A 19,108-nucleotide genomic window follows, 5' to 3' on the forward strand; every position below is an offset into this window, starting at 1 on the left:
AGATTTCACACTTGAGTCAACTTCTTGTGAGTGCAGAAATAGCTCTTTGTCAGTGAAACACTGTTTTCAATCACGTGGAAACCAAAAAGATGCCATAGAAGGCAAGAGGTGTCGACAGAGTCGCACCATCCGTGTTTTCTAACCAGCTTTTGATCACTGCTGAGCTTAACCTTTGGAGACAAGCCATTTTGATGACTGCCTGCAGTCAGCAGCTTTGCCAGTTGTGTGATCAGCTTAAGACAACCTGCAGGCTGCATCTTAACACCCTGCTGCCCAGGTGGGGCTTCTGTGGAACTTGACCCGGTGGTCTGTCTTCTCAGAATGGCTCTTGCCTTTGCCTCCGATGTACCCTAGAACGCTCATGCTTTCCAGCCTCTTCTTTTGACGGCAACAACAGTTAACCCATACAGGTTATTGTATTGCTTGTGTTCAGCTCACCATACATCATGCCTGTGACAATTCCCCTATAACACACCACCGCATTTTGCTGTTTATTAATACCTAATCTTCTGGTATGCAGGTCAGGAAGCAACAGTCAGAACCGTACATGGAACAGCAGACTGGTTCCAAAGAGGAAAAGGAGTACGGCAAGGCTGTATACTGTCACCCTGCTTATTTAACTTATATGCAGAGTACATCATGAGAAATTCTGGGCTGGAGGAAGTACAAGCTGGAATCAAGATTGCCGGGAGAAATATCAGTAACCTCAGATATGCAGATGACACCACCTTTATGGCAGAAAGTGAAGAGGAACTCAAAAACCTCTTGAGGAAAGTGAAAGAGGAGAGTGAAAAGGTTGGCTTGAAGCTCAGCATTCAGAAAACAAAGATCATGGCATCTGGTCCCATCACTTCATGGGAAATAGATGGGGAAACAGTGGAAACAGTGTCAGACTTTATTTTTGGGGCCTCCAAAATCACTGCGGATGCTGATTGCAGCCATGAAATTAAAAGACGCTTACTCCTTGGAAGGAAAGTTATGACCAACCTAGACAGTATATTAAAAAGCAGAGACATTACTTTGCCAACAAAGGTCCATCTAGTCAAGGCTATGGTTTTTCCCGTGGTCATGTATGGATGCGAGAGTTGGACTGTGAAGAAAGCTGAGCGCCGAAGAATTGATGCTTTTGAACTGTGGTGTTGGAGAAGACTCTTGAGAGTCCCTTGGACTGCAAGGAAATCCAACCAGTCCATTCTAAAGGAGATCAATCCTGGGTGTTCATTGGAAGGACTGATGCTAAAGCTGAAACTGCAATACTTTGGCCACCTCATGCGACGAGTTGACTCACTGGAAAAGACTCTGATGCTGGGAGGGATTGGGGGCGGGAGGAGAAGGGGATGACAGAGAATGAGATGGCTGGATGGCATCACCAACTCGATGGACATGAGTTTGAGTGAACTCCGGGAGTTGGTGATGGACAGGGAGGCCTGGCGTGCTGTGATTCATGGGGTCGCAAAGAGTCGATCATGACTGAGCGACTGAACTGAACTGAACTGAATCTTCTGGAAAGTGGTGTGTTAACAAGTGGAACGACAGGCCAGAGGAGACATAAATGGCTCGCCTGGCAGAGCTGTGCACCGTCAGGGCCACAGGGAGTAATCAGCTGATCACATTAAAAAGGCACTGGGATGCACCTGCAGTAGTGCCCCAAGAGGCAAGGGGGCATCTGATTAGAGAAGCGTGGTTTCATCCTATAGGAAGAACAGCCACCTCAAAGTGCCAGCTCTCTCTTTCCTTCCCACTCTTCCATGCACCTTCTAGTCATTAGCCCCGCCTGGCTTGCAGGAGAATCTGAGCCAACACACAGAGCGTCTGGTGCAGTGCGGGTGGTGGGACTGCTTCCCAGCCTTGATCTGCCCGGGGTTGGCATCTGTTGTGTTTTCCTGGCACCCTCACCATGTGTTTGCTCTTCTTGAGAGGCTGTGCTACAAATGAAAGAGGAATGGTTCCTGCCTTCAGGGAACTTGGAGTTTCCATGGGAAGATGTTAGAAAGCAGACTGTGCAAGACCAGAAGGTAAAAATAACGAATTGCTAGTCACAGGTGGTAAACAAGAGAGGTTGTTCCCCAAAGGACCCGCTTCTGGGGGGAGGCGCTCTTGTACTTGATCTTTAAGGAAGTGATGCCGACGGCTGCATATGGAGGGTCTGAAGAGCATTGCAGTGAGCACAGTGGATGACCCCAGCAGCGTCCTCTGCCCCCTCTGTCGGCAAAGCGTTTCGTGCCCCCACAGTCAGGCACCGCCCTCACCTCAGCTCTGCCCTCCTCTTGATGGGACATGAAATCTCTTCTGACCTGAATTCATCACTGTCCTAAGTGGATGGGTGCGATTTCTACCTCCCACGATGACATCAAGACATAATTAATTTGCGTTTGTCAGAACTGTCCCGCTGGAAAGCTTAGAAAATATGCCAAGTGTTCTTTCGAACTCCTCACTTGCCAAGCTCTCTTAATTCTTCCCAGACTGATCCAGCGCAGGCTGACGACAGGCCAGGGCGGAAGTGAGCTTTTGTTCATCACAAGCCACAGCACTCAGAGCTAATGCCCCCACTGCCGAGTCTATCACCCTGGAGCTCTGGTGTCTGCTTTTCCTTTCAGTGAGAAAAGCTCACTGAAGGATTACTGTTGCACCCTGATCTCTATGTTTCGGTGTGGAAATCAAAAGGCTTCAATCATCTTGTCACTTAAGATCAGCAGTGACACATGAGAAAGGCTAGGTTGCTAAGTTTTGCCTTTAAACTTCATCCTGGACTGTAAGCTTATCACAAGTGGTAAGATTTTAGGTTTAAGGTGCATCTGCCATAAACATCTCTCTAAATTCTCCATCCAGATTGCTGTTTCCCTGCCTCAGACGTTGCTAACAACAGTCTTCTGAGAATAATAAAGAGAATCCTCTTTATTTTGTCCTTTTACTGTTACTCCATCTGATTAGATATGTTTGGGTGACACGGGGGACAGGAAACCCAGGAGAGCTTGAGCACGTAGCTCACTGAGCTGCCCAGCCTCGAGAGAGAGTACCTAACAAAAGCAAAGAACAACCTCTTTTGAGGAAAGGTGACAGGCATCTTTCAGGCACCTGAGATGATTGTGGTATGTGTGTGTGCCCAGTCACTCAGTTGTCAGACTCTTTGTGACCCCATGGGCAGTAGCCCGCCAGTCTCCTCTGTCCATGGGATTTCACGCTACCAATGCAGGGGGCCCAGGTTTGATTCCTGGTCAGAGAACTAGGCTGCAACTAACACTCTGCATGCCTCTATTAAGACTGTGTGCGTGCTAAGTTGCTTCAGTCGTGTCCAGCTCTGTGCGACCCCATGGACTGCAGCCCGCCAGGCTCCTCAGTCCATGGGATTCTCCAGGCAAGAATCCTGGAGCGGGTTGCCATGCCCTCTTCCAGGGGATCTTCTGGCCCAGGGATTGAACCCACATCTCTTACGTCTACCTACGTTGGCAGGTGGGCTCTTTACCACTAGCGCCAGCTGGGAAGCCTGCAACTAAGACAAGATGCAGCCACAGAAATACATAATAATAATAATTAGAAAACAAAAAACCGTAAGTACAAATGGGATTGTTATTTTAAAAGTTACAGCTTCTTACCACCTTTTTTGGAAACATTGGAGTGATTTCCAGGAAGTAAATTTAAAATAGATTCACATTCCAATGAATAGTCAACCCCAGTTTCTTGCTTTTATTGATTTTAGCTTCTAATATATAGTGTCAATTCTTTGAAATGTATTCTTACGAATCATTCAGTGCAAATAGTATCTGGCCCCTTCTGCTCTCCAGAGCGGTATGACTGGGTCTGCTCTCTGGCAGACGGTTGTATGCGGGTGATTGTTGTGAACTGTTTTTCTGTGCATGGACTTGTGAGTGCGTTGCTAGCATTCTCCGTCTTGATGCGGCGGTTGGGGCGCTAGTTCTCTCTGAGCTGAGCTCATCCTGCTGCTTGCTTGTCTTGCCTCACTCTTCCTCCTCTGCTCTCGGTGTCACAGAGGAATGGCTGCCCCAAATATCATTTCAGAGTTTGGTAACTTAGACTTTCAGGTTGAATCTAATCTACTTATTTGACTTGCTTAGTAACTGAGACCCAGAGAAGTTACGGGATTTATCTAAGGCTCTCCATTAGTTAATAGCAGGAATTGGGAGTTTAAAAGAAGAGGTTTCCTAAATCCCTGAGGTTAAATCAAATATTTTGTAAAATCATTAGTTAGCCAGACCTCCCTTGCTAGTATTTTGTATGAAACAGGAAGTTTTCCAGTTATTTGTAAACTTACTTTACTTGTTTTTAGAACACTGCTAGCAAATTGGGATTCTCAAAGTTTATGAAGTAGTGTAAGTCACATTTGGTATGACAGAATTTATTTTTTTGAGGTTGCATTATGTGTTTAGTGGGAACCTGGGAAGAAGCCAGTGGATTCTATTTCAGTACGAAAAAGTATCTAGTGCGTTTCTCAGTACTTATTTACTTTGAAAAAGCAACCAGATATGAAAAGTATTCGTTTTCTTGAAGAAGTGTACATTTTTCACATTTGTGGCTGAGAATATAGAAACAAGAATTGTAATCACTGCAGTAAAATTGGGTGTCGGATTTGTAAAAGCATAAAATATGAGACCAGGGCCTTCCTTGCTCCTACAGCATTCAGATTTGCAACCTGTCCCTCCCTCGTTTCCATGGTTTTTAAATCATAAACACTCTTGAAGTGTAGGAGGCTGCCCCTGGCGTTCCCCAAGTCTCCCCAAAGTCATTGTCTTGCCCACACTCTCCTTGGGATCAGTAGCATTTGGGTGCTGGCACCTCTCTGGCTTGTCTCCATGCCCTGCTGAGCTTGGTGTGCAGTGGCCCGTGATTATCAAAATCCTTGTCACCAGAGTAGTTGATTATGAGCAGAGTTATTTTCTGGGACTAGAAAGGCCCGCTGAATTCAACAAGTGACTCACAAACGATCTTGTATTTTCCAGTAACTAAAAGTGTGATTTAATACCAGTAATTAGTTCCTGTGATTTAAATGTTAAAAGCAGGAATTCAGAAGGTAATAAATGGGTGACCAAGGTAAGGAACCATAGGATATGACTTGAATTTGGGCTCCTAAGACACAGAGACGCTTCAGAGGAGTTGGCCCACATGAGACAAACTCCTTTAATACTGTGAAGCTAAATGAGCCCTGTTTTATATAAACAGGCCACCTTCCTACAAACTTGCTGTGTGTGGCTGTATGCCCTTACTTCATGGAAGGCAGGACCTTTCTTGTCAGTGAGACTGGGATTGGCTGGGATCAAGAGAGTCTTAAGATTTTTCATCCTGGTCTGCAAAACTTCAGATCTTTTTCAATATTTGAGGAATCAAAAGACAAAGTGACCTTGTTTTTGGCTCCTGTGCAGCTATTTTTAAATTTTCCTCAAAATTACTTTATGGGCTTCCAGGCAAAATCGAATACTGATAGATAACATTTAAAAAGCTCAGTTGGTTTATTCCACCTTGGTAAAAGGTGTTCTACATTTTACCTTTTGAAGTTTTAAAAACTGACTACATGATTTTGTGGTTTTAGCCCTGAGTAAAATTAGGTTTGTGTTGATTGGATAAGTTTGATGTTGTTGGTAAGGTATCTTTTGTGACAGCTATCTGGGGCAATGGCCATTCAAAGCTCCATTGCCCACTGAAATAATACTGAGTCAGTCAAAGCTTCAGGCTGGAGGCCACTGGGCTGGGTCTGGAGTGCAGATGTAACAAGAAAATATGTGGTTCAGTTATATGTGTTGGTTGTAATAAAGTTAACTACATGAGCAGAGTTTTGCCCACCAAGTTCAGAATAATTTGTGGACTCCAATTGGAAATGGATTTATTTAGAGAACTATTTTCCAGCCTGGAAAGGGTCAGACAACCAATCTCTTTCTGTGCAAATAAGTGAATATGAAGGAAGAACCCAGGTAATTATGAAAACCTAAGTTTAGCTTAGTTGCTTAATGGCTTGATTACTTCAAAAGACTGTGGGCAAAATTATTGCAGACACTGACTTTACCTAAAACACAGTCCTTACATTCTTCCACTCGAAGGTGCTTCCTTTTTTACACACACTTTTTCACCTCCTTACTGCCAGCCAGCCACAACCTATATGGTGTGATAACCAGCGTTTCATTTTTTCTCCCAACCTATTAAGTTAGGGTTTTTTTTTTTTTCTCTTCTCAAGCTTTACAACTGGGAGTATATTTGTTTAAAATTAAAATGTAAACCGCAGTTAATCCCAGTGGATACGAGTGAGTAATTCCTCCATTTAGAAGCAGGATGGACACAGCCATGAGTGTCTAGGTCATGGCAGAGTCAGGGGGCGGGAGGGGACGTCTCCCGTCTCCCAGCCCTGGCGCCTCCTCCCCCGAGCGGCTGCCAGAGGGCCATGCTTTGCCTTTGGAGGGAAAAGAAGGTGCCCTGGACACACTACGGTCCAGGCTGGCACGTGGCTTCTGGGGATTACATATACACGGTTTCTAAGCTTGTGGGTCAGAGCACAAAAGCCTGTGAATCCACAGCAAGCCAAAGGAGGTGTCTTGATGACACCACAAAGCTCAAGGCTTTCAGGGTCTTTGTTTCTGAGCCTCTAGGACTTTTGTTGCCATTTATCATGTTGTTTCCCAGCAGCTGTTCATTCAGAATTCCGTCCAGGTGACTTGCCGTCTACCTCGTGAAGTTAGCGTCTTCCCTTCTGGTCTCCCACCCTGTAGAGTCCTCAGCCAGTGCATCTGGCCACCTTGTTCCGTCTTGTGCAGCTCAGCTCTGCCCAGCAAGGAGGAGGAGACAAGGGGAGACCTGGTCCCCTAGCCTGGTCTCCGGGCTGCCAAGTGTGTGGGGCTCCAGGCGGAGGCCTCCTAGATGTGTTGAGACGTAATTAGCTGATAAATAACCGTTTTTCACTCTTCCCCATCCCAGGACCACCCTAGCCCGTCTGCCACGGAGGAGACTGACACCTCCACCACGACCACCAGTGCCTTCACCATCCACGAGTACTTCGCCAGGCGCATGGCGGAGCGGAAGAGCAAGGCGCAAGGCATGGCTGCAGGGCCGGAGGCTTCCGAGACCCCCGTGGAAAGGAAAAGGGGGAAGAAAAGAAAGAAAGAGGCAAAAGATAAAAATGTGGAAAACCACATCCAACCTAAGGCCAAGAAGAAGAGAAACCAAGTCGAATGTGAGCTGGGGGACCCTCACCGGGACGAGAATGCTGGGGCTTCTGCTGAGGCTGGAGAGGGTCACGTGGGGCCACTCGATGACCAGGACTCCCCGCCAAAGCCCAAAAAAAGGAAAGAAAAGGAAAAGGGACCAAAGCAAGTTGAGGCAGCAGTGGATAGTACGGTGGATGAAACACCAGTGAAAAGGAAGAAAAAGAAGAAAGGCTCCAAATGAGTTCTCTGGGCAGTGCCTCCCAGCTCTTCTGCTGTCGGGGCGCTGCCGGGACAGACTCCCCTGGCCGGGCGTCAGCCGAGTTCACCCGGGGAGCCACGCACCGCCTCCGACATGCCCGGCCCCTGCCGCGTCTCGCCCACACCACGCTTTCCCAAATCCTGTTCCCAGAATTTTCCAGGGTTCCAAGTCATGGCTGTCACAGACAAACAAATTCCTTACTGGCCTCTGAGTCCTTTGGCACATTTATTCTCCTTCGTGTGAGCACAGCGTTCTATGTACACACACGTGTGTGTCTCTCACAGTCTGTATTTGCTCTTGGTTTCCTTCAGTAACAATGAACTGTGCTCGCTTCTGAAGGACTTAGTCTAATTAAAGGATTAAAAGGCATTCAGAGAGTTCTTTTTGTTCTATAGCCAACCCACGCGTTTTTGCCAAGTCGGTTTTATATGATTACATTCCCAAATCAGAGAGTTGTTTTGGTCTGGTTTGGTGGTGATAGGGAAATTGCTTTAATGCTCTCTCTTCCACTGAGCAGTGACAGCCGTGTATTTTGAGGTCTTCTTCCCCAAGACTACAAATTGGAAGCAGTGGACACAGTTTAACTTCCCACCTCTCACAGGAGGCCTCTCGTGGTTCCTCAGCGGGAGTCGGTGGTCAGATACGTATCCAGTTGGGGTCCCTGAGGACAGATCCCCTAGAGAAGGCTCCTCTTCACCTCTGACCATCAGGAGATCCTCAGGAGGCTAAACAAAACAAAAGAATGAGACTCTTAAGTTTATGAAGTTAATTTCATCACAATTGAGACTGCCGTAATATTAATAAAGTAAATGAATATTACATAAAGTGTAAAAGATACCTTCAGCCTTGCTCACACCAACTGGTGTCACCTCCGGTGTTTATACCCGCCCCGACACACCCTGGCGTGTCTGCCTGTGTGATGGGTCAGCTCTCTACACGCGGGTTTCCCCAGAAGACTGCAGACACCGTCACACCCTCTCTGGGACACAGAATGGAGAGGAAAGGCGCAGCTGGTTTTGTGGCCCAGCGTTGCGGCTTCCCGCTTCCGCTCTCTCTGTTCTCTGACCTCTGCTTTCTTCTCTTCTACATCCTTTCACTCCCTCTTGCCTGCTCCCCTCTTATTTCAGTTCCCGGTTTTCCTCTTAGCCCTTGCTGGCTGCCTGCTCCCCATCCTGCAGACCTGTCTGGAGCCACGGGGCTGTGGCACGCGGGCTGGCAGTGTGTTGCCTTCCACCTGATTTGTAGATATGCTCCTGGATAAGAGGAATGAAAACTCAACAGCCACCTCATGAGCTCGTGCCCTTGACTTGAACCTCTGGGGTCACACATTATATATGAAGAAACATGGCCCTGAGCTGCTTAAAACAGAGAAAGTGTATGAAGTATATTTGATTTTAGTCCCCTAAGACTCCAAATGATGCTAACCGCTTAAAAGTATATGCACACATACCACAGGGGAAATTCTTATGAGGTCTAGTTTCTGAGTTTATTGTGGCCCTCAGCCTTCAGAATTCCAAGCAAGGTCCAGTATAATAAAGCACCAAAGATTTTTAAAGTCACTTTTCTTCCCAGGAGGCACATGCCCAAGTTATCTCTGCTTGTCCTGTCTTGTTATGAAACTAGAGTTTCAGAAGGGAGTGGCCACGTAGAAAACCTAAAGATAATTATCTTTATATGTATATAGACTGGGGTGGGTTTGTTTCTTTTTTGCCTTTTATTTACTTTAACTTCCTTTACTAATAAAAATGAAGAGTCAGGAGAATATGCTGAATTGTGTGCAGGAGGAGGAAGTGAATGGGCATTTAGGGAGCAGGGAGCTGCACACCAGTCATCTGGGGTTCAGGGGGTGGGGGGAGACCAGAGGAGGGAGGGGCTGCAGGGAGCTCTCAGAGTTGGAAACGCAAGGCAGTGACATCGCGAGACTAGTTAAGTGTGACTCTCTCAGAGAGCACCTGTAGACTGTGATGATGATTTTAATGGGCCACAGAACCAAATGATTTTAATAATTGAGAGGGTAGCCTGAGAAAAAGGCACACACGCAGCAAAGAGCAGACAGTGTGACCATTTGCTTTGACACAGAATCTTTAATTTTCTCTAGAAATGCTCAGCTTTCATTTTTCCGAAGTATCTCAGGCCACTTCGTTTTCTGGATCTAAGGTGGAATTAGAACAATGACATGCATGCTCTCTGGACACTTGAATTTCATAGGCATAATAACTTTAAAAACAGTTAATATATGAGCCGTGTTTTTTGCCTTAGGGTATCTCACTAGGTGAAAATATATTAGTACTGTAGCTGTCAATGCTGTGTTTGGCATCCTTCAGTTTTGAGAGGGGGAATGTAGGTGCCCAGGAAAATCTTTCAGCCATTAAGGGGCTCTTAAAATGTTGTCGCTAATGCCCTTCTTTCCTTTACTGTTAATTGTAATAGAAAATAATTATTACTACATGTGGTCTTATGTGCCCGGCCTTGTTCCAAGCACTTTAAATAAATCAACTCCTTTAGTCTTCAAACAACCCAGTAAGATAACTATTCCTGTTATCCCCTTTTATGGGTAAACTGTATTTTATGGAAGGGCCTCTTTCAATGTTTATCGCTAGGTTGCTGCTGCTTCCAGGGAACCAGTGATGCTCCAGCCCCTTCTCACCCACGATTTTTCATTTAGTCCTCACCCTTGTGACGTCACCTGTCCTAGCAAAAAAAAAATTTTTTTTGGTGGCCATGCGACATGCGGGATCTTGGCAAGATTTTCTATGGCTGATGCTCTTCACTTGCCCTAGTTACTTTTAAATGAGAATATATGTGAAAGCAGCTGGCAAACTGCAAAGAGTTTTACAGTTAACTTGAGTTAGTATTGTTTATACAAACTGTGAAAAGTACGTTTGGGTTCATGGCCCGTTAGAAGTTCTCAATAGGTTTCCTTTTCCACCGTGGTCAAGAGATTGGTGGGATATTGTGTGAGTAACTCAGCTTCCTAAGACCCGTTTGCCAGTCTATGAAACAAAGATGAAATTCCTTCCAATTTGTTGAAAATACTCATGCTACTGAAAGATGAAACCAAAATGAGCAGTTGTTTCATACCACAGTGTGTATCTCTTCTCTGCTCACCTGCTGGCTGACCCTGGCAGGACAAGCCGGGACCTGCCTTTTTTAGGAACATCAGAGAAACGTGTCAGCACCGTCTGCCCCAGCGATCTCAGCCTCTGGTCCGGCCAGCAGCGCCTTCCTTAGATTTGAGTAAGAAATTCCCCGCCGTCACCCTGTTTGTCTCACAGGTTCTGCAGCCACTGCAGTTTGGAGCCTGTTGCACTAGCTTGTGGAGCTGGCCAGGTCAGATGGGATGCTCCGATATCAGGTTTTATAGTGCTCAGTTATTACTGAGCAAATTAGTATCGTGTCCTAATAAAGAGGATGACTAGACTCCTTGAGGAAAATATGCTCTTCAGTTAGGAAATCCTAAACACACTCAAAAGTCATGCTCAAAGCCTTGATGGGGTCAGCGCAGGGGGTGCAGATAGAGGCAGTGCGTAGGAAAGGGTAGGTAGGAACGGGCACGTTTAGGTTGACAGCGAGGTGTGGTTGCATGGTGCTTTCCTCCCACCTGAGCTGAACTTCTGCGTAAGCACTGCTGTTTAATCACTAAATTGTGTCCGACTGTGACCTCATGGACTGGAGCCCGCCAGGCTCCTCTGTCCGTGGGATTCTCCAGGCCAGTATACTGGAGTGGGTTGCCATTTCCTTCTCCAGGTGACCTTCCAGACCCAGGGATCAAACCCACGTGTCCTACATTGCAGGGGGAGTCTTTACCGCTGCATAAGTAGTCAACTTTTAAGGAAAACTACAGTACAGTGAGTTATTTGACCAAAGGAAGAATTTTGTAATCAGTTTCATCTTAAATTTTCCGTTGGTATGTCCCATGCTGCATTTCCTCAGAGAAAACTACACGGTTGCTGAAAGACATTTATTAGTTCTGAAAACGTCTACTGAGCCCCAAGCTCAGGCCGAGCCCAGGCCAGTTCAGGACAGAGAAACAAACTCACTACAGGGTCCACCCACCCTCAAGAGCTACCGACTCGTGTCACTGAGAACGCGCGCCGGGTCCTGGGCACACTGTGGGCCATGCCTGAGACCTGGCTGCGTTCACACAGGCTTGATGTGCTGCACCTGCCTCAGCCTTCACGCGGGCGTTATCAGGTTGGGTGGTGAGCTTTGGGAAACTCTTTGCTGACTCATTTGACCTGAACCTGAAGAGTGACTTTCTCCTACAACCTCCCTTATTAACAACGTTTTTAACTCTGTGGTAAATAAGCAGAATTACAGGCACATTCCTCAATATGTGTGTGTGCTCCGTAGTATCTCTTTGTGACCCCACAGACTCTAGCCCGCCAGGTTCCTATGTCTGTGGGATTCTCCAGGCAAGAACACTGGAGTGGGTTGCCATTTCCTCCTCCAGGGGATCTTCCCAACCCAGGGATAGAACCTGTGTCTCCTGCATTGGCAGGTGGATTCTTTACCACTATGCCACCTGAGAAGCCACATTCCTCCGTATAGAGTAATCTAAATGTGTTTTGTGTAAGTGGGGAGTGTGAGAAAGACCCCAGTTCTATCTCAACCTCCCCTTCCCCTTGTCCCTCCTGTCACCAGCGCATCTGCTGAGGGAACCAGGTCTGGAAGAACTCGAGGGGGTGGTCTTCAGGTAGCCTCCCTTCACCTAACAGCCGGGACACCCTTTGAACCCAGAGGGATCAAAAGCCTATTAACAGGACTTCCCTGGTGGCGCAGTGGATAAGAATCCACCTGCTAACACAGGGAACATGGATTCGAGCCCTGATTCGGGAAGATTCCACGAGCCACATGCCACAGGGCAACTAAACCCGCGTGCCACAACTACGGAGTCCCCACTCTGTAGCCAGTCCTCTGCAGCAAGGGAAGCCACCGCAGGGAGAAGTCGGCGTCACAACTAGAGAGCAGCCCTGCTCAAGGAATCTAGAGAAAGCCTCCACGAAGCCACGAAAACCCCGCACAGTCAGGAGCAAAACAAGTAAATAAAAACAAAAAATCCTATTGACAAATATTTGTTAAGATAATGGAAAACAGCTGAAGGCAGATCCCAACTCCATCCAGCCTTCAGAGCCTGGGGAAATGAAGGTGTGAGAACTCAGGGGCGATGCTCAGCGCCTTGGCTGGCAGAAGAGTCCCCTTCTCCTTCATCCTTGTGGCTTTCCCTGGTGAGGGGCTGCATGCGACCCCATGGACTTTAGCCTGCTAGTCTCCTCTGTCCATGGGATTTCCCAGGCAAGAATAGTGGAGTGGGTTGCCATTTCCTTCTCCAGGAGATCTTCCCAACCCAGGGATAGAACCCATATCTCTTGCATTGCCAGGCAGATTCTTTACACGAGTGCCACCTGGGAAGCCTTGTGTTACAACTTTGGGATGTATCATTTTCCCCGTTCAGGTCGAGGGCCTCTGGAGGCCGAGTTAATCTTCGTATTCCTGGAGTGCCCAGGACAGTGCCTGGCGCACGGCCGGTTCAGCAGGACCCTTGAAGAAGCAAGTGAAGAGACCACAATAGGGACCACGCCCTGAAGGCCTGAGTGTATCCCAAGCCGAAGATGCTTAATCAGGGCTGCACTGCTGTAGCCACGGCCCCAACTTGGTAGTTCCTTCCAGTTCTCAATACGAGAACCCCTGTGTCTGAGACCTCCACACCCAGCCTGAGGGCTTGATCATGAACTTCTCCCCACCTTACCCCTATGCCTTCCTTGTCACCTTGCCACTGGGAGCTCAAATGGCCCCTCTCAGGGCCCCATTCTCAAGGCTCCCTTCCTCCAGTGGTGGTTGTAGGATTAAACGAAAAAAGGATTTAGTGAAACACCTGGAGAAGACCCTCAATGCAGTTTCTCTCCTCCTCCAAGCACAAGAGGAGAAATGAGTGTAAGAGCTGCCTGCAGGAAATCCCATGGACAGAGGAGCCCGGCAGGCTACAGTCCACCGGGCCACAAGAATTGGACACAACTTAGCAACTAAATCAGGCTTCCCTGGTGGCTCAGCTGGTAAAAAATCCGCCTGCAATGTGAGAGACCGGAGCTCGGTCCCTGGGTTGGGAAGATCTCCTGGAGAAGGGAAAGGCTACCCACCCCAGTATCCTGGCCTAGAGAATTCCATGGACTGTATAGTCCATGGGTTTGCAAAGAGTCGGACACGATTGAGTAACTTATCACTTTCACTTCACTTTAGCAACTGAATCACCACATGAAGTGAGGACCCCAGTCATGGGAAAGCACTGGTGGCCCCTCAGAAGAGGAAGTACTGGCAACAGAGCCAGCTCCGTCACCGGGGGCTCCCAAACCCCTTCATGGGTGACCAGCTCTGGGTGCAGCAGAGGAAGGTGTGGCCAGGTCATCCTGAAGACACAAGAGTCCCAGGAGGGCTCAGCACTCCCACTGGGAGGTGAGCTGTGGGCTGGGCCCTGAGGCAGGCTGGGTGTGGTCACATTGACTCAGATTTCTCAGGTGACAGACTCTGGATCCGGCCCTCCCTGGGTCTCCTTGGTGGGCTGAGTCGAGCAAGTTGTTGCAATTCAGCCTGGAGGGATTACAACATCCTGGCATGACAGGGTGAGGTGCTGCCAATCTGAGATGAGCACACAGCGTGAGCCGGTGCCGGCAGAGGGGCGACAAGTGTACTCGGGCTTGCACACCAGAGGACCCTTCCAAATATCCATCCCTGAGAACAGCGACCAGAAGAGCCACCGTATTACGGTCCCCATCTCGAAGATGAAGAAAGAGGCTCAGAGTTCCTAAGTACCCTGACCAAGGTCATCCATTCATAAAGTAGCCATTGGAATGGTGTCTCCTCAGGCCCAACCCTTTTTTGATCCTGGAAAGGTGATGGGTACTACATTTGATTTTTGTTTTGAATTGTTGAATTAATTTTGCTCAAGGTGTAACTTAGCCCATTTGGGCATGGAGGCCTGGGTACTATATTTGATTTTTTGTTTTGAATAGTTGAATTAATTTTGCTCAAGGTGTAACTTAGTCCATTTGGGCATGGAAGCCTGGGTGGGAAAGATCCCGTGAAAAAGGAAATGGCAACCTACTCTCATATTCTAGCCTGGGAAATCCCATGGACAGAGAAGCCTGGCGGGCTACGGTCCATGTGGTTTCAAAGAGTCAGACATGGCTGAATGACTGACACTTCACAGCTTTTGTAGTTGAATCACCGTTCTTGAATATACTGTTTCTTTATTTTTTTTTTTCCTCCTTGCTTTTCAGTTTGGGGCCTTTTTTTATTGACATGTCCTCAAGCTCACTGACTCTTTGCTCGGCTGTGTGCAGTCTACTAATGAACCCATAAGGCATTCTTCACTTCTGTGGCAGTGTTTTTAATTTAGAGCATCTCTTTTTTACTCTTTCCTGGAATTCCCATCTCCCTGCTTATATTACCCGTCTGTTCTTGCATGTTGTCTAGTTTTTCCACTAGACCTTTAGCACATTTAATCATAGAGATTTTTCTCTGCTTTTTGGCCATACTGCAAGGCTTGTAGGGCCTTAGTTTCCAGGTCAGGGACTGAACCCATGCCCTTTCAGTGAAAGTGAGGACTCCTAACTACTGGACCGCCAGGGAATTACTGATCACAGTTAAAATTCCCAGTCTGATAACCACAACATCCCTGTCATATCTGAATTTACTCTGATAGTTGCTCCTTCTTTTCAAACTGTGCATTTTGCCCTTTAGTATAATTTGTAAACTTTTTGTTGAAAGCCAGGTACTGGGTAAAAAGGAATCTGGTGCTGCTTCCTGAGGAGGTTTATTCTCCTGGTTTGTCCTCTGGTAAGTTGCCATTCTTCCATACCCATCTCTCTGTCTCTCCAGTCAGGAGCGTCAGTTTGTCCTGTGTTTGGACCAAACCTCAGTTTTCCTCTCCTGAATGAGGCAGGCGGTGGGGTGTGGGGGCTGCAAACACACCAGTTCTTCCCTACTGTCTGTTTCTTCCCTATGACTCTCCTTTACTAACTCAGACAAAACACTTCATTTCTGGTCACCAAATGTGTGGTTTTTCACCAAGCAATTTTCTGCAATATCACCTGGGCGTTCTACAATTTAACTCGGTTCTGACACCATCTACCCGGAGATTGCATCAGACCCCACAGGTTAAGGATTCAGTCTCAACAGACTGCCCCCCACCCCGGGCCCCCTGCCCCACTGCAGACCCCAGCTGCAAGCCCAGGTTATCACCTGCTTCTGACCAACAAATTACAGATCAGAGGTTCCAATACCCTCCTCCTTGGGTGTGATCAAATTGCAAGAACTCAGGGAAACTCTTCCTTATGCTTACCAGTTTATTAAAGGATGTGATAAAGGATACACATGAATAGCCAGATGAAGAGATACATAGGTCAGAGGTCTGGGAGGGTCCCCAGCACAGGAACTTCTGTCCCCTGAAGCTGGGGGTGCATCACCCTCCTGATGCGGCTGCATTCACCATCTTGAAGGCTCTCTAAATACTGTACTTTAGGATTTTTATGGAGGTTTTTTCATGTAGGCATGATCAATTATCAACTCTATTTTCAGCCCCTTTCGCTTCTCAGGAGGAGGGAGGGTGGGGCTGAAAATTCCAAGCTTCTAATTATGCTTTGGTTTTTCTGGTGACCAGCCCCTGTCTAGATGCCCACCCAGAGTCACCTCAATAGAACAAAAGATGCCCCTACTGCTCTTATCACTTAGGAATTTACAAGGGTTTCGGGAACTCTGTGCCAGGAACCAGAGGCAGAGACCAATATATAGTTTCTATTATCTCACATCCTGTGACCTAATTCTCTGATGGATCTAAAAAGATTGTTGATTTTTGGTTTGTTCATCTTTTTTTCTTATTGTTAGACTGTGACTTGGCTGGTTTAAAACTCAACATTCAAAAAATTACGATCATGGCATCTGGTCCCATCTCTTCACGTCAAATAGAAGGGGAAAAAGTGGAAACAGTGACTGATTTTACACTCTTGGGCTCCAAAATCACTGCAGACGGTGACTGTAGCTATGAAATTAAAAGATGCTTTCTCCTTGGAAGAAAAGCTATGACAAATCTAGACAGTGTATTAAAAAGCAGTGATATCACTTTGCCAATAAAGATCTGTATAGTTAAAGCTATGGTTTTTCCAGTGGTCATGTATGGATGTTAAGACTTGGACCATAAAGAAAGCTGAGTGCCAAAGAACTGATGCTTTTGAACTGTGGTGTTGGAGAAGACTCTTGAGAGTCCCTTGGACTGCAAGGAGATCCAACCAGTCCATCCTAAAGGAGACCAGCCCTGAAAACTCATTGGAAGGACTTTGGCCACCTGATACAGAGAGCTGACTCACTGAAAAAGACCCTGATACTGGGAAAGATTGAGGGCAAAAGGAGAAGGAGGCAGCAGACGATCAGATGGTTGGATGGCATTACCGACTCCGTGGACATGAATTTGAGCAAACTCTGGGAGATAGTGAAGGACAGGTAAGCCTGGCACACTGCAGTCCACGGGGTTGCAAAGAGTCAGACATAACTTAGCGCGTGAACAACACAAATGTGACTGATAACTTCTAAGCCCCTTTCATGGCAAACTAGAAACCAGAATTCCCATTCTTTTAATTCATCTGTATCTTCGTATTCAAAGTGGATTTCTTTACAGTCACCATGCAGTTGAGTCTTGCTTCTTTTTATCCAGTCTGACAATTGCTGCCTTTTAAATGGAGCTGCTGCTGCTAAGTCACTTCAGTCGTGTCCGACTCTGTGCGACCCCATAGACAGAAGCCCACCAGGCTCCCCCGTCCCTGGGATTCTCCAGGCAAGAACACTGGAGTGGGCTGCCATTTCCTTCTCCAATGTGTGAAAGTAAAAAGTGAAAGTGAAGCCGCTCAGTCGTGTCCGACCCTCAGCGACCCCACGGACTACAGCCAAACAGGCTCCTCCATCCATGGGATTTTCTAGGCAATAGTACTGGAGTGGCTTGCCGTTACAGCTCGGTCATAAATGCTTAATGTGATCATTGATATGGTTGGGTTTTAATCTAACATCTTATTGTGTTTTCTATTTCTCCCATATGTTTTTGCTTGTTGTTTCTTTTTTCGTCTTTTCCTGTCTTGGATAAATTGGATGAACTGATTTTTTTTTTACTGAGTTCCTGCCCTAAAGGCATTTCAAAGTTAGTGGCAGTGGGAGCAGCATTCAGTTCCGTGACGTGAGCACTGCTTACACAGGCGTGGTCCCCTGGGAAGTCTCCGCCAGCACACATGTCTGTGCACTTCTCTGTGGGCACGCTGAACCTCAGTGAGCATCTGATTAAAAAACAAAACATAAAATAATGGTATCCTGAAACCCACCGATTAAAGCAATCACACAGAGCCAAACGAATACGAAGTACCCTTGGTTTCTCACACCAGAATTGCTGGCTGATGGCAGAGCGCCCGTGATGAGGTCGCTATCAGTCCCGCCTCACCATGTCCCGCAGTATCCTGACACGTGTACACATAGGCTCAGAAGAGACATACTTCCCATTTTGTGTTAGTTATAGGCGACTCCTAGTCAGTTTCTCTTCTTCCTCTGAGACATTTGAGAAGAAGAGGCAATAGGATTGAAGAGATAGAAACATACCTCCTTGAACCAGTTGTTAGTTTTTCTTGTCATTTGCTTGTTTTCCATTTAAATTTGTCTGAGAGTTTAGCTTCTGACCAATTACAGATCATTTCAGGGACTTTCCCTGGGGGTTCAGTGGCTAAGACTCCACGTTCCCAATGCAGGGGGCCTGGAGTCGATCCCTATTCAGGGAACTAGATCCCACGTGACACAACTAAGCGTTTGCCTGCCGCAACTAAAGGTCCCTGCCTGCTGCAGTGTAGACCCGGTGCAACCAAACACACACACACACACACACACACACACACACAAATAAATAAGCATTTAAAAAAATAAAGATCATTTCAGTGTAGCTCCCTTACAGAAGGAAATCTGATCGTTGTTCAGAGGGGAGCAGGAGAAGCAACGTAGAAAATGTGAGAACGACATTGAAACATGTAAATTATCACATGTGAAACGAATCGCCAGTCCAGGTTTGATGCATGATACGGGGTGCTCGGAGCTGGTGCACTGGGATGAACCAGGGGGATGGGATGGGGAGGGAGGTGGGAGGGGGTTCAGGATGGGGAACACATGGACACCCGGGGTGGATTCAAGTCAATGTATGGCAAAACCAATGCAATATTGTGAAGTAAAAATAAAACTGAACAAAAAGAAAAAAGAAAATGTCTGTTCTTGACATGGAACTCTCCTGGCCCTCAGTGCTAGGGAGGGGGCAAACACAGATCCCAGGATGTTGCACACAGCACAGGCCAGCCCCTCAGCAGTTCCCTGGGCCTCCGAGGCTTTCCACCCTGTCTGCTGGCTGAGAGACTTGCTCAGATGTGCACAGATGGGACTGGACTTCTGGCTCTAAGTCAGGATCTGTACCCCATTCACTGAGAGACGTGACTGATCAGAGATAAACACACACATGTAGAGGGGGCATTCTGTAGTAACCAGAGAGTCTGATCTGGGAAACCCCAAGTTTCTCTGCCCATGGGGTTTCTCTACCCCAGTGTTTTGTTACTCTCAAATCCAAACATCAAGGGTTTTGATGTTACAGGGGTCTTCAGAAGCAACGTCATCTGAAAATCCTATTCCCGCCTCCCCC

At 47.1% G+C, this 19,108-nt stretch overlaps 1 protein-coding gene across 2 annotated transcripts in view; it reads left to right on the top strand.

Annotated features, from left to right (window-relative positions):
• The window catches only part of PINX1 (PIN2 (TERF1) interacting telomerase inhibitor 1), a 65,850-nt gene extending 56,718 nt beyond the window's left edge, over window positions 1-9,132 (top strand). The window contains exon 7 of one of the 2 annotated variants that reach the window (XM_055428048.2): window positions 6,916-9,126. In XM_055428048.2, coding sequence (XP_055284023.2) covers window positions 6,916-7,386 — 471 coding nt within the window. In that variant the 3' untranslated portion in view covers window positions 7,387-9,126. Of the gene's footprint in view, window positions 1-6,915 lie in introns of both variants that reach the window. The other variant, XM_055428049.2, reaches the window with a different exon arrangement.
• The last annotated feature ends 9,976 nt before the right edge of the window (window positions 9,133-19,108 follow it).

This window comes from Moschus berezovskii, chromosome 7, assembly GCF_049115385.1.
Source record: "Moschus berezovskii isolate FMDL1 chromosome 7, NW_MosBer_1.0, whole genome shotgun sequence".
Classification (NCBI taxonomy): Eukaryota; Metazoa; Chordata; class Mammalia; order Artiodactyla; family Moschidae; genus Moschus; species Moschus berezovskii.